This window comes from Megalobrama amblycephala, linkage group LG14, assembly GCF_018812025.1.
Source record: "Megalobrama amblycephala isolate DHTTF-2021 linkage group LG14, ASM1881202v1, whole genome shotgun sequence".
Taxonomy (NCBI): Eukaryota; Metazoa; Chordata; class Actinopteri; order Cypriniformes; family Xenocyprididae; genus Megalobrama; species Megalobrama amblycephala.
Genome location: NC_063057.1, coordinates 6,902,413 through 6,915,241, shown reverse-complemented (window position 1 = coordinate 6,915,241; position 12,829 = coordinate 6,902,413). Strand labels below are relative to the sequence as shown.

Sequence of the window (12,829 nt, the reverse complement as noted above, 5' to 3'; positions counted from 1 at the left end):
GGAAAATTCACGTTTATATTTATGTATCTGTCGGTCTGAGAAACTACACTTTTTCTTTCTTTTTTTTTTTACAAACGTTAAATGGCTAATAAATAAGATGACGAATAGGCTATAGTTAGTTTAATTAATTGTAATTAATTTTGTCATTAATTACCCTCATGTTGTTCCACATCCGTAAGACCTCCATTCATTCAAAACACAAATGAAGATATTTTTGATGAAGTCTGAGAGGTTGAAACACAACAACCATTTTCAAGGTCCAGAAAGGAAAGACATCATTAAAATAATCTGTGAGACTCCAGTGGTTTAACCTCAATTTTATGAAGCGACGCGTAATAGAAGTGACAAATAAAATAAAGTGACAGCAGACTATAAATATCTGCTGCTGTCATTAATGTTAATCAAACAACAGAACACAGCTTTAACAAAGATTAATCTATATTTAATTTATAACACTATAGTGTTATTATACATTTCTGTACATGAACACTACTGTTAGACATTACTTTATTTGTAACTTTTTATATTGTAGATCTTATATTTTACTGACTGTTCACTTGTCTTTAATGTTTGATTTGGCAACTTGTTTGCTGTGGTATCAAAGTACATAAAGTATGCTTTAAGTAATAAATAAAAAAGAAAAAGTTACCCTTTTTTCTGAACCGTGAGTTCTGTGAATCTTTGCTCCACTATAAAAGAGTAAATGCATAATGAGAAAGCATGACCATCCATACAAGAATTTATCACGCTTTATTGTACATGATGTACAGTAGTTAGTAAGCTGCTGTTTTTCATAGAAAGTACTATAGAGATCCAGTAGAGATCCATCACTGGTCTTACCTGTAATTATAGTTTTAACAAATGCCACAATTACAAAACTATAACATTTTTATAAGAGCAAATACAAAGTAGAATCAAGATCTTTAAAGTTATGATGATTGATATTAGGAAAAACCTGGATTTCTGGTATCCAAAAGACTACATAAATCATTAAGAGCCTGATGAACTGAAAACAATATCTGCTAAAAGTGGGAATTCAAAAATTTAATTTGAAATAGGCATTTTAATAGAAGAAAATGTTAAATGAAGTTACATTTCCCATGGCATTTTGAAGCAGAACATTCTGTCAAACTGAAAACATTCCAGATGCTTGAATAATATAAAATACTTCATTCAAGGAATGACATTCAAACAAGGAATTATGTTAATTATTAATTGCAGTAATCAATGTTTCATGTGTAGGTTATAAGTAAGCAAGCACAGTCTCAAAAGAAAGTGAACATTTCACACTTTAGCCTTTTTTCTCACTTACTGGAGTCAGCATTAAGAGATTCTCACTTGGTTAACTTCTTCTGGGCCAGTTCCATTCTAACTGTGAAACTGTAAATGTTCTTTTCACTCAGACGTGTTCAAACTGCTACAGATGCTGTCAGGAGCTCAGCTGACCCACTGCCTGACAGTATTCTCATATTAATCACTAAAGTCAAGACTTATTAAATCATGTGAAGAGCATTTTTATGTGAGCGTGTGAGAAGCAAATTATTTTGAGAGCAAAACTATAAAATTAAGCAAAACTAAGAAAACATAAGAATGACCAAATCTATTATAACACTTCCATTACCACTCTTTAAAAAACAATTCTCCATCAAACATTTTCACCATATGAATATATATTGTGGTGTAAATACTCAAGTCCAGTTTACTAATGATTGTGTTCTGAGCTGTACAGACGTATCGTCCGCTGTGTGTCGGGTCGGTGTTGTTGATGGTCAGGTTCTGTCCGGTCTGCACTGGTTTCAGGTGTTCTTCAGTGTCTCTGTACCAGGTGTAGTTGAGCTCCGGTGGGTTTGCATCACTGCTGCAGCTCAGAGTCACTGAACGACCCTCCAGAACAAAACCAGATGGACTTACAGACACAGATGTACATGATCATCTAAAGGAGGAGAAAATCATTCAGGCAATCTCGTTGATTTACAGCACTAATTCATGATCAGTCAGCGGCTCCTCATTCAATAGTGTCTTTTCAGTGCTGAAAGTCATATTGTGACTGTGAAACTTTTATGGTGAAATTGCACCTTTTTCCTTACACCTTCCATGTTTATTGTTTGCTCATAAACAATGCACTTTGCATGCAAATGCAATTTAGAGCAGTGTTATGCATTTGCTAAGGTATTCTGAGTGCATTTTAGCACCTTGATATGCAGTTACTGTATAAAATTAACAGTATTAATGTCATGTTGTGTTTTGTTAGCCATGCTGGTTTTAAAAATGAGTTCTTACATGAAAATGTTAAATACATGAATATTATTAAATATTAAAGTATAAAATATTTAATATTATTATTATATTTAATTTTATACTTTTAAGGTTTTTTTTTTTTAGCTTTTCAATTTAAAATCTCCAGTCTAATAATCTAGTGATTGTGAGTAAATCAGATCAGGCTCTTGATACTCACACTGGACGTCCAGCAGCACTGATGCGTTCTGAGCGCCGTATTTGTTCTGAGCTGTACAGACGTATCGTCCGCTGTGTGTCGGGTCGGTGTTGTTGATGGTCAGGTTCTGTCCGGTCTGCACTGGTTTCAGGTGTTCTTCAGTGTCTCTGTACCAGGTGTAGTTGAGCTCCGGTGGGTTTGCATCACTGCTGCAGCTCAGAGTCACTGAACGACCCTCCAGAACAACACCAGATGGACTTACATGTGCAGATGTGTTTTTAGGAGCATCTGATGGAGGAGAAAAACATTTAGGTCATCATATTTTTTGAATAATAGTAAAGTCTTTAATGCTGTGAAATAACACTATAATGTAAGTATGGGAAGAAATTAGTGAAAAATAAAAATGCTTTTTAAATAGTGCTGAAGGAATAACATTAATGTGAACTCCTTCCATGTAAAAAGGGTCCGCTGTCAGCAGTTTAAAGGACTACAAATTATAGATTAACAAAGTAATGTTTATTATATTTGCATTTAGTTCCTGTTGTTCACTGAACATTTACAAGCCTATTAAAGGATGAAAAAGTTGTTTAAATGAAGATCATTTATAATAACAGTTGATGCTCTGTGCAAAACAAATGACTTAAATCTTTGGAGTTAAAGCGGAACTCAGTAAGATTTGCGAAGCTCCTCCTACAGTTTCCTTCAGTGAATCACACTGTCGTAAATACTCCAAGCGCAGCTCTGGACTACAACGACTACAACGCTCACCAGCGCAGTAGTTTTGCAAATTCAGTACAAGAAAGAGGAGGTGGATAATTTGCAAATACAGTACACTCGATGGAGGTGGGTAATTTTCGAAATTGTCTCATAAAGTCATAATATATACATTGTTTTTGAATTACTATAAAGCATTTTGTCACTCTCGCGTGAACGTGAACGAGGCAAGATTGTTTCGGGTCGGTGCAGCTCAACTTGCAAGTGCTGTATTCTGGCATAGACGTGCCAGAGGGGGTTAGTGCTCGCCTCAAATACACCACTACAAGTCAATTAAACATCATAAGTACTTAGAAAACTATTTATGAAGGTAAAAAAAGTTACTTAGTTCTGCTTTAAAGCAACAGTGAAGGTTTTTTACACACACACACACACACACACACACATATATATATATATATATATATATATATATATATAAAAAAGTAGTGATGTAGAGCATTCACTGTAACTTTAGTTTAAAGAAATTTAAGTAAAAATGAATTTTGTTTTTAAAAAAAATATATAAAATATTTAATATTTATATTTTATATTTTGTGTATTTACATTATTCCTCTCTCTCTGCACATAAAATAAATTATAAGCATTTTTATGCAATATTTTATATACTTATTTATTTATAGTTTATATGTATGTATGTATAAAGTCTGAAATCTCCAGTCTAATAATCTAGTGATTGTGAGTAAATCAGATCAGGCTCTTGATACTCACACTGGACGTCCAGCAGCACTGATGCGTTCTGAGCGCCGTGTTTGTTCTGAGCTGTACAGACGTATCGTCCGCTGTGTGTCGGGTCGGTGTTGTTGATGGTCAGGTTCTGTCCGGTCTGCACTGGTTTCAGGTGTTCTTCAGTGTCTCTGTACCAGGTGTAGTTGAGCTCCGGTGGGTTTGCATCACTGCTGCAGCTCAGAGTCACTGAACGACCCTCCAGAACAAAACCAGATGGACTTACATGTGCAGATGTGTTTTTAGGAGCATCTGATGGAGGAGAAAAGCATTTAGGTCATGATACTATTTTCTATTTTTTTTTTAAATAACTATGAAGTCATTAACACTATGAAAAGTACTGGTAAATAGTACTGAAGGATTCACATTATGTTGCACTATAGTAGAGGATGAAAAAGTTTAAATGAAGATCATTAATAATAACGGTTGATAATGCTGCTTTGTACAAAACAAATGACCTTAAATCTTTGGAGTTAAAATAAAAGTGAAGGTTTTTATATATTATGTTTAATATTTAAAATAAATAAATAAATAGGTGGCCTATAAAGAAGTTAGAATTTATTTTCTGCTTTTGACATTTTCTTTCTCAATTTTATTGAAAATATTAGGCTACCTAAAGCCAGAGCAGAACTGTTGTGCGTCTCTGAGCAACACACAGCGGTGCTTACATTTTACTCCTTCCAAAATGTTAAAGAATAAATGTGTGAGAGTGTGTTATAGGCCATATGATGTTATAGCCAGATATGACAGCGCTACTGCATCACCGAAGATGAGTAGAGTATCTTTTCAGCAAGCTAACGCACAAACAACCACAATGAAACTAAAAGCAAGTCACAGATGCTCAAAACACAATCATCTTCATTAAAAGTAGTGAGACTAAATTATCCTACCATCTTTGATCTTGAAATTAGCTGATGATAAAATGCAGCGCATATCTGTTGCTTTCATTGACATGAACGCCGTTAAATTAGCATTTAGCGTGGGAATTAAAGATCGATTTATATCTGTTTTGCAGAGACACGTTTATGTGGCCAAGTGTAAATAGGATCGTTTAAAATAATCAGATAGCTATCTGATCAGTAAAAATGCATGAAGTGAACAGGTGTTAAAAAGGCCCAATGATTCAATGACACATTCATAACTAAATTCTTAAATGAATCAGCTGAATGAATGACATTTACCGCCACCTACTGTCAGTTTTAGTTTCTTATTTAGAGTAGTTAACATTTCATTAAAAATGTTCATATCTCCATATAAATAAAAATAAAAAACATTATATATTAATTATTAACAATTTAATAAGCGAGTATTTATTAAGTATTTAGTCTCATTTAACACAATAATGACTTTAAATGATCTTTTCGGGGTAATTTTTCAGCCAAATTTAATGTGCAATTAATTTGCAATTAATTAGATTAATTAATCGCCACATTGTGTAATTAGTCTAATAATCTAGTGATTGTGAGTAAATCAGATCAGGCTCTTGATACTCACACTGGACGTCCAGCAGCACTGATGCGTTCTGAGCGCCGTGTTTGTTCTGAGCTGTACAGACGTATCGTCCGCTGTGTGTCGGGTCGGTGTTGTTGATGGTCAGGTTCTGTCCGGTCTGCACTGGTTTCAGGTGTTCTTCAGTGTCTCTGTACCAGGTGTAGTTGAGCTCCGGTGGGTTTGCATCACTGCTGCAGCTCAGAGTCACTGAACGACCCTCCAGAACAAAACCAGATGGACTTACATGTGCAGATGTGTTTTTAGGAGCATCTGATGGAGGAGAAAAGCATTTAGGTCATGATACTATTTTCTATTTTTTTTTTAAATAACTATGAAGTCATTAACACTATGAAAAGTACTGGTAAATAGTACTGAAGGATTCACATTATGTTGCACTATAGTAGAGGATGAAAAAGTTTAAATGAAGATCATTAATAATAACGGTTGATAATGCTGCTTTGTACAAAACAAATGACCTTAAATCTTTGGAGTTAAAATAAAAGTGAAGGTTTTTATATATTATGTTTAATATTTAAAATAAATAAATAAATAGGTGGCCTATAAAGAAGTTAGAATTTATTTTCTGCTTTTGACATTTTCTTTCTCAATTTTATTGAAAATATTAGGCTACCTAAAGCCAGAGCAGAACTGTTGTGCGTCTCTGAGCAACACACAGCGGTGCTTACATTTTACTCCTTCCAAAATGTTAAAGAATAAATGTGTGAGAGTGTGTTATAGGCCATATGATGTTATAGCCAGATATGACAGCGCTACTGCATCACCGAAGATGAGTAGAGTATCTTTTCAGCAAGCTAACGCACAAACAACCACAATGAAACTAAAAGCAAGTCACAGATGCTCAAAACACAATCATCTTCATTAAAAGTAGTGAGACTAAATTATCCTACCATCTTTGATCTTGAAATTAGCTGATGATAAAATGCAGCGCATATCTGTTGCTTTCATTGACATGAACGCCGTTAAATTAGCATTTAGCGTGGGAATTAAAGATCGATTTATATCTGTTTTGCAGAGACACGTTTATGTGGCCAAGTGTAAATAGAATCGTTTAAAATAATCAGATAGCTATCTGATCAGTAAAAATGCATGAAGTGAACAGGTGTAAAAAGGCCCAATGATTCAATGACACATTCATAACTAAATTCTTAAATGAATCAGATGAATGAATGACTCGTTTAGACATTTACCGCCACCTACTGTCAGTTTTGGTTTCTTCTTTAGAGTAGCTAACATTTCATTAAAAATGTTCATATCTCCATAAAAATAAAAATAAAAAAACATTAAAGGTATTTAGCCAAAAATGAAAGTTCTGCCATCATTTATGCCACTGAAGCCTAAAAGTTTGTGTAATAAATTCTGTGTTGAATCAAAATATTTTTAAAGTTACTTTTTGTAATGTTTACTTGACGATCTTCTCATTTAACACAATAATGACTTTAAATGATCTTTTTGGGGTAATTTTTCAGCCAAATTTAATGTGCAATTAACATTGTGTAATTAGTCTAATAATCTAGTGATTGTGAGTAAATCAGATCAGGCTCTTGATACTCACACTGGACGTCCAGCAGCACTGATGCGTTCTGAGCGCCGTGTTTGTTCTGAGCTGTACAGACGTATCGTCCGCTGTGTGTCGGGTCGGTGTTGTTGATGGTCAGGTTCTGTCCGGTCTGCACTGGTTTCAGGGGTTCTTCAGTGTCTCTGTACCAGGTGTAGTTGAGCTCCGGTGGGTTTGCATCACTGCTGCAGCTCAGAGTCACTGAACGACTCTCCAGAACAAAACCAGATGGACTTACATGTGCAGATGTGCTTTTAGGAGCATCTGATGGAGGAGAAAATCATTCAGGCAATTATGTTATGATTTACAACATTAATTCTAGATGATCAGACAGTATTGATTGAAATAATCTGTCTTACACTGAACACGTAGCTTACGGGACTCGTGTGATTTTGTGATGTTCTGCTGAAGCTGGTGTGTTACAGTGCAGGTGAAAGTGGCTGAATGATGACGGTGAGTTACAGTGAAGATCAGATCAGAGATCAGCTCAGTTTCGCTCTGACGCTGATGTTGTGTGACGTTCTCCTTGAGGAGGTGTTCAGGAGACGAGCTCCATGTGAGAACTGCTGGACGAGAGGAACAGAAGATCTTAGTCGAGCAGCGCAGATTCACAGAGCTTCCCTCCTTCACCTTCTTCACCTCCTCCTGATCCTCAAACAGACTCACTGTGGGTTTGGGTGGAGAATCTACAACACACAGAGATACAGACAAACATTACAGGATCACATGGATCATCATATCATACAGTATTGTACAGTTGAAGATTTATTTTTCATTTATGTCCAGTCAAACTATCCGATTCATTTAGCATTGGGGATGTAAGCTATTTTCTGTGAATGTGTGAGATCTCTGATTCATTAGCCGCTATAGACCTTATGCCCAGAGAAACAAGTGTGGAGCCATCTTTAGGATTTTGTGTTTCAGTGTTTTCAGTAACTCTGTATATTTCTATGGCATCACTGTTGAAGAGTAATTAGCTGGTGAAGAGGATTTACTTTTTGTAGAGTTAAAGGTGGTAAAGAGGATGTTTTGTTTTATACATTTTTGCAATATTACTTGAAACTGGCTTTACTAAGTGATAAAAGACTATTTATTAGGTGCACTGAAAGTAATAATATTAATATACATCATCTGTGCACGAGGTAGGGCCTTAAAAACATCAGCCAATCGATGATCGCGATGATCGCGTAAACGATTGGCCCTCTGGCTTGTCAATCACTGCCATGACGTTCCTTGTGAGTGATGTGCGCGGCTGCGCGCTCCAGTAACTTTCCACACTCTACAGGCGCTGCATGCAATGTTTTTGTCGGGAGACAGGAGTAACAACTGCAGATTATGAGTCACCTGCGGTGAGTCCGACATAATGAATCCAAGTGTGTGCGCGGCTTAACGATTGTAAGGCCGATTATGAATGTAAATTGATACTTATGACTGATCGCGCTCAAACGCGTCCAGTCAGAGCCAGTTGTGTTTAGTCTGCGATTACAGTCGGTGTTCAAATTCCATGTGAAAGTATATAAATCTGCTTCAGGAGCAGGAAACTATCGCTGTATGTTGAGCATAGTCAGAATGTTTTAGCTAGTCGTAAAATGTGTGCCCGGCTTAATAACACAGTGAATGCCAGTGATAAACACTCGTATTCCGATATTCGTGCACGAGTTTTGGGAGGCGTTCACGTGAAATTCAAAAACTCAGTCGACGAAAACATCCCCTGTACCACCTTTAACGACAGTTATCATGAGCGCTGTAATGTTTGAAGAGGATGTCATAACAAATCCCAGTAGACCAGGAAGATTTTAAAACGAGCGGTTTATTCATAAATCCATAAGATCTTACCTTCATGCTGTGGAAATACAAACGAGTGCAGCACTGAAAAGGGGCGGAGCTACATAAGGTCTATAGGTCAATAACTAGAAGAATAACAGTGCAGTAAATGGTGAAACTACTTGCTCTGCACTTACATTAGGACAGAAGCAGCATCAACAATATGACACTCACCTATGATGACAATTTCAACAGTTTTTGGGTATCTATATTTCAGTCTACCGTTGGTCTCAAGTCTGAAGGAATATGACCCATTATCTTTCTGCTCGACATTATTGAAGCGGGTGGTGCAGTTTTTCTCTGTAGGAATGCCAAATATTTCTCCTCTTAACTGTCCAGTGTTGGGGCTACTGGAGTCAAACGCTATGTTTTTAGACCATAAGCCTTTATACCATATTCTCTTTGCACTATCAGTGAGATCATTTTTAAATTCTTGATCAATATCAAATGTGCAGGGTATGATAACACAGGATCCTTCTAGAGCTTCTACTCTCTTCGGCAGATTGATATTAAAATCACAGAAAACTCCTAAAACACACACAGACAAGAGGAAGTGATCACACAGAGTTCACATGCAGAATAAACTGCAGCTCTTATTGCTCTTTAATCTTACAAAGCTCACATGGAAATGCTTTCAGAATATTAATTCAGCAGAGAATAATCTATAAGAACGAGACCTTGTATCAGACATCCAGTGAGGAGGAACGTCACAGATATTTCCATCATGTACATTCACTCCACCTTACAACAGAAAATACAAACACACAATCATATACACTCTTAAAATAAAGGATCTTTATTGGCATCGATGGTTCATGAAGAACCTTAAACATCCCTGAAATCTTTCCATTCCACAAAAGTTCTTTATAGTGAAAAAAGATTCTTTAGATTATTAAAATGTTCTTCATATTAAGAAAATATGGTTCTTTTAAGAAGTGTTCAGTGAAAAGCTCTTCAGCTCTATGAAATCGCTGTGAAAAAAAACACCCTTTTGGAACCTTTATTTTTATATATAACATTTATTTCCTTTTTTAACTTTGTATTAAAGCATTAATTTATTAATTAATGTATTAATTTTTAGCTGTTGGTGTAAACTCATATTATTTCTAATGTCCAAAAACAATTTTTCATGAGTGACATAAATGTCATGAGAAAAAACAGGCTACTAAATCAAATCTTTTCATAAAGATTAAAACAGGACCTGCTCATCTTGAACAACTCAACCTCAGAGCATCAAAACACTGAAGATCTCAAAACGACAGAAGTTTTAGTGTGTAAATGACTTACCAGAGAAGAGTGAAAGAGCTGCAGCGCTCGACTGTGACGCTTTTACACTGATATAGAGAGAGATGTGTGTGAAGACGACTCGTCTTTACTGCTATTACCCAAGATACTGAAACTGAAAGCAGAACAGATTTCTGCAAAATAATGCTGTTTGTTTCTCTAATCGTGATACCGATGATAAAATGTATGGAAGCTTGTTTCCACCGCGGAATAAAAAGTTAATTTTTACTTTTTAGCTCACAATTTTGTTTTTTTTCCCTTGGAGTTTCAATTTTATAGCTCCATAATTCAGACATTATTACTTTCAGTAGCAAGCAGTGGCGCCGCTAAGCCAGGTATTGCTGGGACAGTTTTCCTGTCAGGAATTCACACCGCTGCCAAGATGATTTTCCTGTTTTTCACTCTCAGTCATTAAGTCAAAAAAGTCATTAAAACACAAAAAGTTTTAAAGGGGTTATGAACTGCACTTTTAAATTATTTTATGTTAGTATGATTTTTACATCAAAAATTGTCATAATTTAGAAATAAAAGACTACATTTTCTACCCTGGTTTTAGCCTAGGGCTGGACTATACAGCTAAAAACAAAAAAATGTATCACAATATAATGTTTCATATCATTCGTTATGAATAATTGATCTTTTTTATAGGCCTAACCTCTCTTAATCAAAGACCATTAGAGAAAAAAAGTTTTGAAGTTTGAAAAACAAAATCAAATTTCAACAAATATCTTCTTTCCTATTACGAAGATTTAATAAGTGTCCTTCTGAGGCCACAAGAGGGCGCAATAAGAAAATATTAAAGTCCTCTCAACAGTTATCATCAATAATATTGTGGTCAACAAATCAGAATTTATTTGAATTATAAAAACAGTTTTAACAAAGATTAATCTATATTTAATTTATACAGTGAACACTATAGTGTTATTTTACATTTCTGTACATGAACACTACTGTTAGACATTACTTTATTTGTAACTTTTTATATTGTAGATCTTACATTTTACTGACTGTTCACTTGTCTTTAATGTTTGAACTTGGTAACTTGTTTGCTGTGGTATCAAAGTACATAAAGTATGCTTTAAGTAATAAATAGAAAGAAAAGTTACCCGTTTTTCTGAACCGTGAGTTCTGTGAATCTTTGCTCCACTATAAAAGAGTAAATGCATAATGAGAAAGCATGACCAGCCATACAAGAATTTATCACGCTTTATTGTACATGATGTACAGTAGTTTCTAAGCTGCTGTTTTTCATAGAAAGTACTATAGAGATACAGTAGAGATCCATCACTGGTCTTACCTGTAATTATAGTTTTAACAAATGCCACAATTACAAAACTATAACATTTTTATAAGAGCAAATACAAAGTAGAATCAAGATCTTTAAAGTTATGATGATTGATATTAGGAAAAACCTGGTTTTCTGGTATCCAAAAGACTACATAAATCATTAAGAGCCTGATGAACTGAAAACAATATCTGCTAAAAGTGGGAATTCAAAAATTTAATTTGAAATTTGGCATTTTAATAGAAGAAAATGTTAAATGAAGTTTCATTTCCCATGGCATTTTGAAGCAGAACATTCTGTCAAACTGAAAACATTCCAGATGCTTGAATAATATAAAATACTTTATATAAGGAATGACATTCAAACAAGGAATTATGTTAATTATTAATTGCAGTAATCAATGTTTCATGTGTAGGTTATAAGTAAGCAAGCACAGTCTCAAAAGAAAGTGAACATTTCACACTTTAGCCTTTTTTCTCACTCACTGGAGTCAGCATTAAGAGATTCTCACTTGGTTAACTTCTTCTGGGCCAGTTCCATTCTAACTGTGAAACTGTAAATGTTCTTTTCACTCAGACGTGTTCAAACTGCTACAGATGCTGTCAGGAGCTCAGCTGACCCACTGCCTGACAGTATTCTCATATTAATCACTAAAGTCAAGACTTATTAAATCATGTGAAGAGCATTTTTATGTGAGCGTGTGAGAAGCAAATTATTTTGAGAGCAAAACTATAAAATTAAGCAAAACTAAGAAAACATAAGAATGACCAAATCTATTATAACACTTCCATTACCACTCTTTAAAAAACAATTCTCCATCAAACATTTTCACCATATGAATATAAATTGTGGTGTAAATACTCAAGTCCAGTTTACTAATGATTGTGCTCTGAGCTGTACAGACGTATCGTCCGCTGTGTGTCAGGTCGGTGTTGTTGATGGTCAGGTTCTGTCCGGTCTGCACTGGTTTCAGGTGTTCTTCAGTGTCTCTGTACCAGGTGTAGTTGAGCTCCGGTGGGTTTGCATCACTGCTGCAGCTCAGAGTCACTGAACGACCCTCCAGAACAAAACCAGATGGACTTACAGACACAGATGTACATGATCATCTAAAGGAGGAGAAAATCATTCAGGCAATCACATTAATTTACAGCACTAATTCATGATCAGTCAGCTGCTCCTCATTCAATAGTGTCTTTTCAGTGCTGAAAGTCATATTGTGACTGTGTGAAACTTTTATGGTGAAATTACACATTTTCCTTCCACCTTCCATGTTTATTGTTTGCTCATAAACAATGCACTTTGCATGCAAATGCCATTTTGAGCAGTGTTATGCATTTGCTAAGGTATTAAGTGCATTTTAGCACCTTGATATGCAGTTATTGTATTAAATTAACAGCATTAATGTCATGTTGCGTTGTGATAGCTGTGCTGGTTT

General features: G+C 35.3%; 1 protein-coding gene across 2 annotated transcripts; it reads right to left on the bottom strand.

Annotated features, from left to right (window-relative positions):
* Window positions 1–7,179: 7,179 nt before the first annotated feature.
* Window positions 7,180–10,358, bottom strand: LOC125244657 (sialoadhesin). Of its 2 annotated transcripts, XM_048154806.1 has the most exons (4): window positions 10,113–10,358; window positions 9,503–9,566; window positions 9,000–9,353; window positions 7,180–7,687 (listed from the first exon to the last, which is right to left on the bottom strand). In XM_048154806.1, the coding sequence occupies exons 2-4, from the start codon at window positions 9,555–9,557 to the stop codon at window positions 7,320–7,322; spliced, it is 777 nt and encodes a 258-aa protein (XP_048010763.1). In that variant the 5' UTR covers window positions 9,558–9,566; window positions 10,113–10,358; the 3' UTR covers window positions 7,180–7,319. The 2 variants fall into 2 exon arrangements, with proteins under 2 accessions (XP_048010763.1, XP_048010764.1); XM_048154807.1 differs by lacking the exon at window positions 10,113–10,358 and having other exon boundaries at window positions 9,503–9,589.
* Window positions 10,359–12,829: the final 2,471 nt, after the last annotated feature.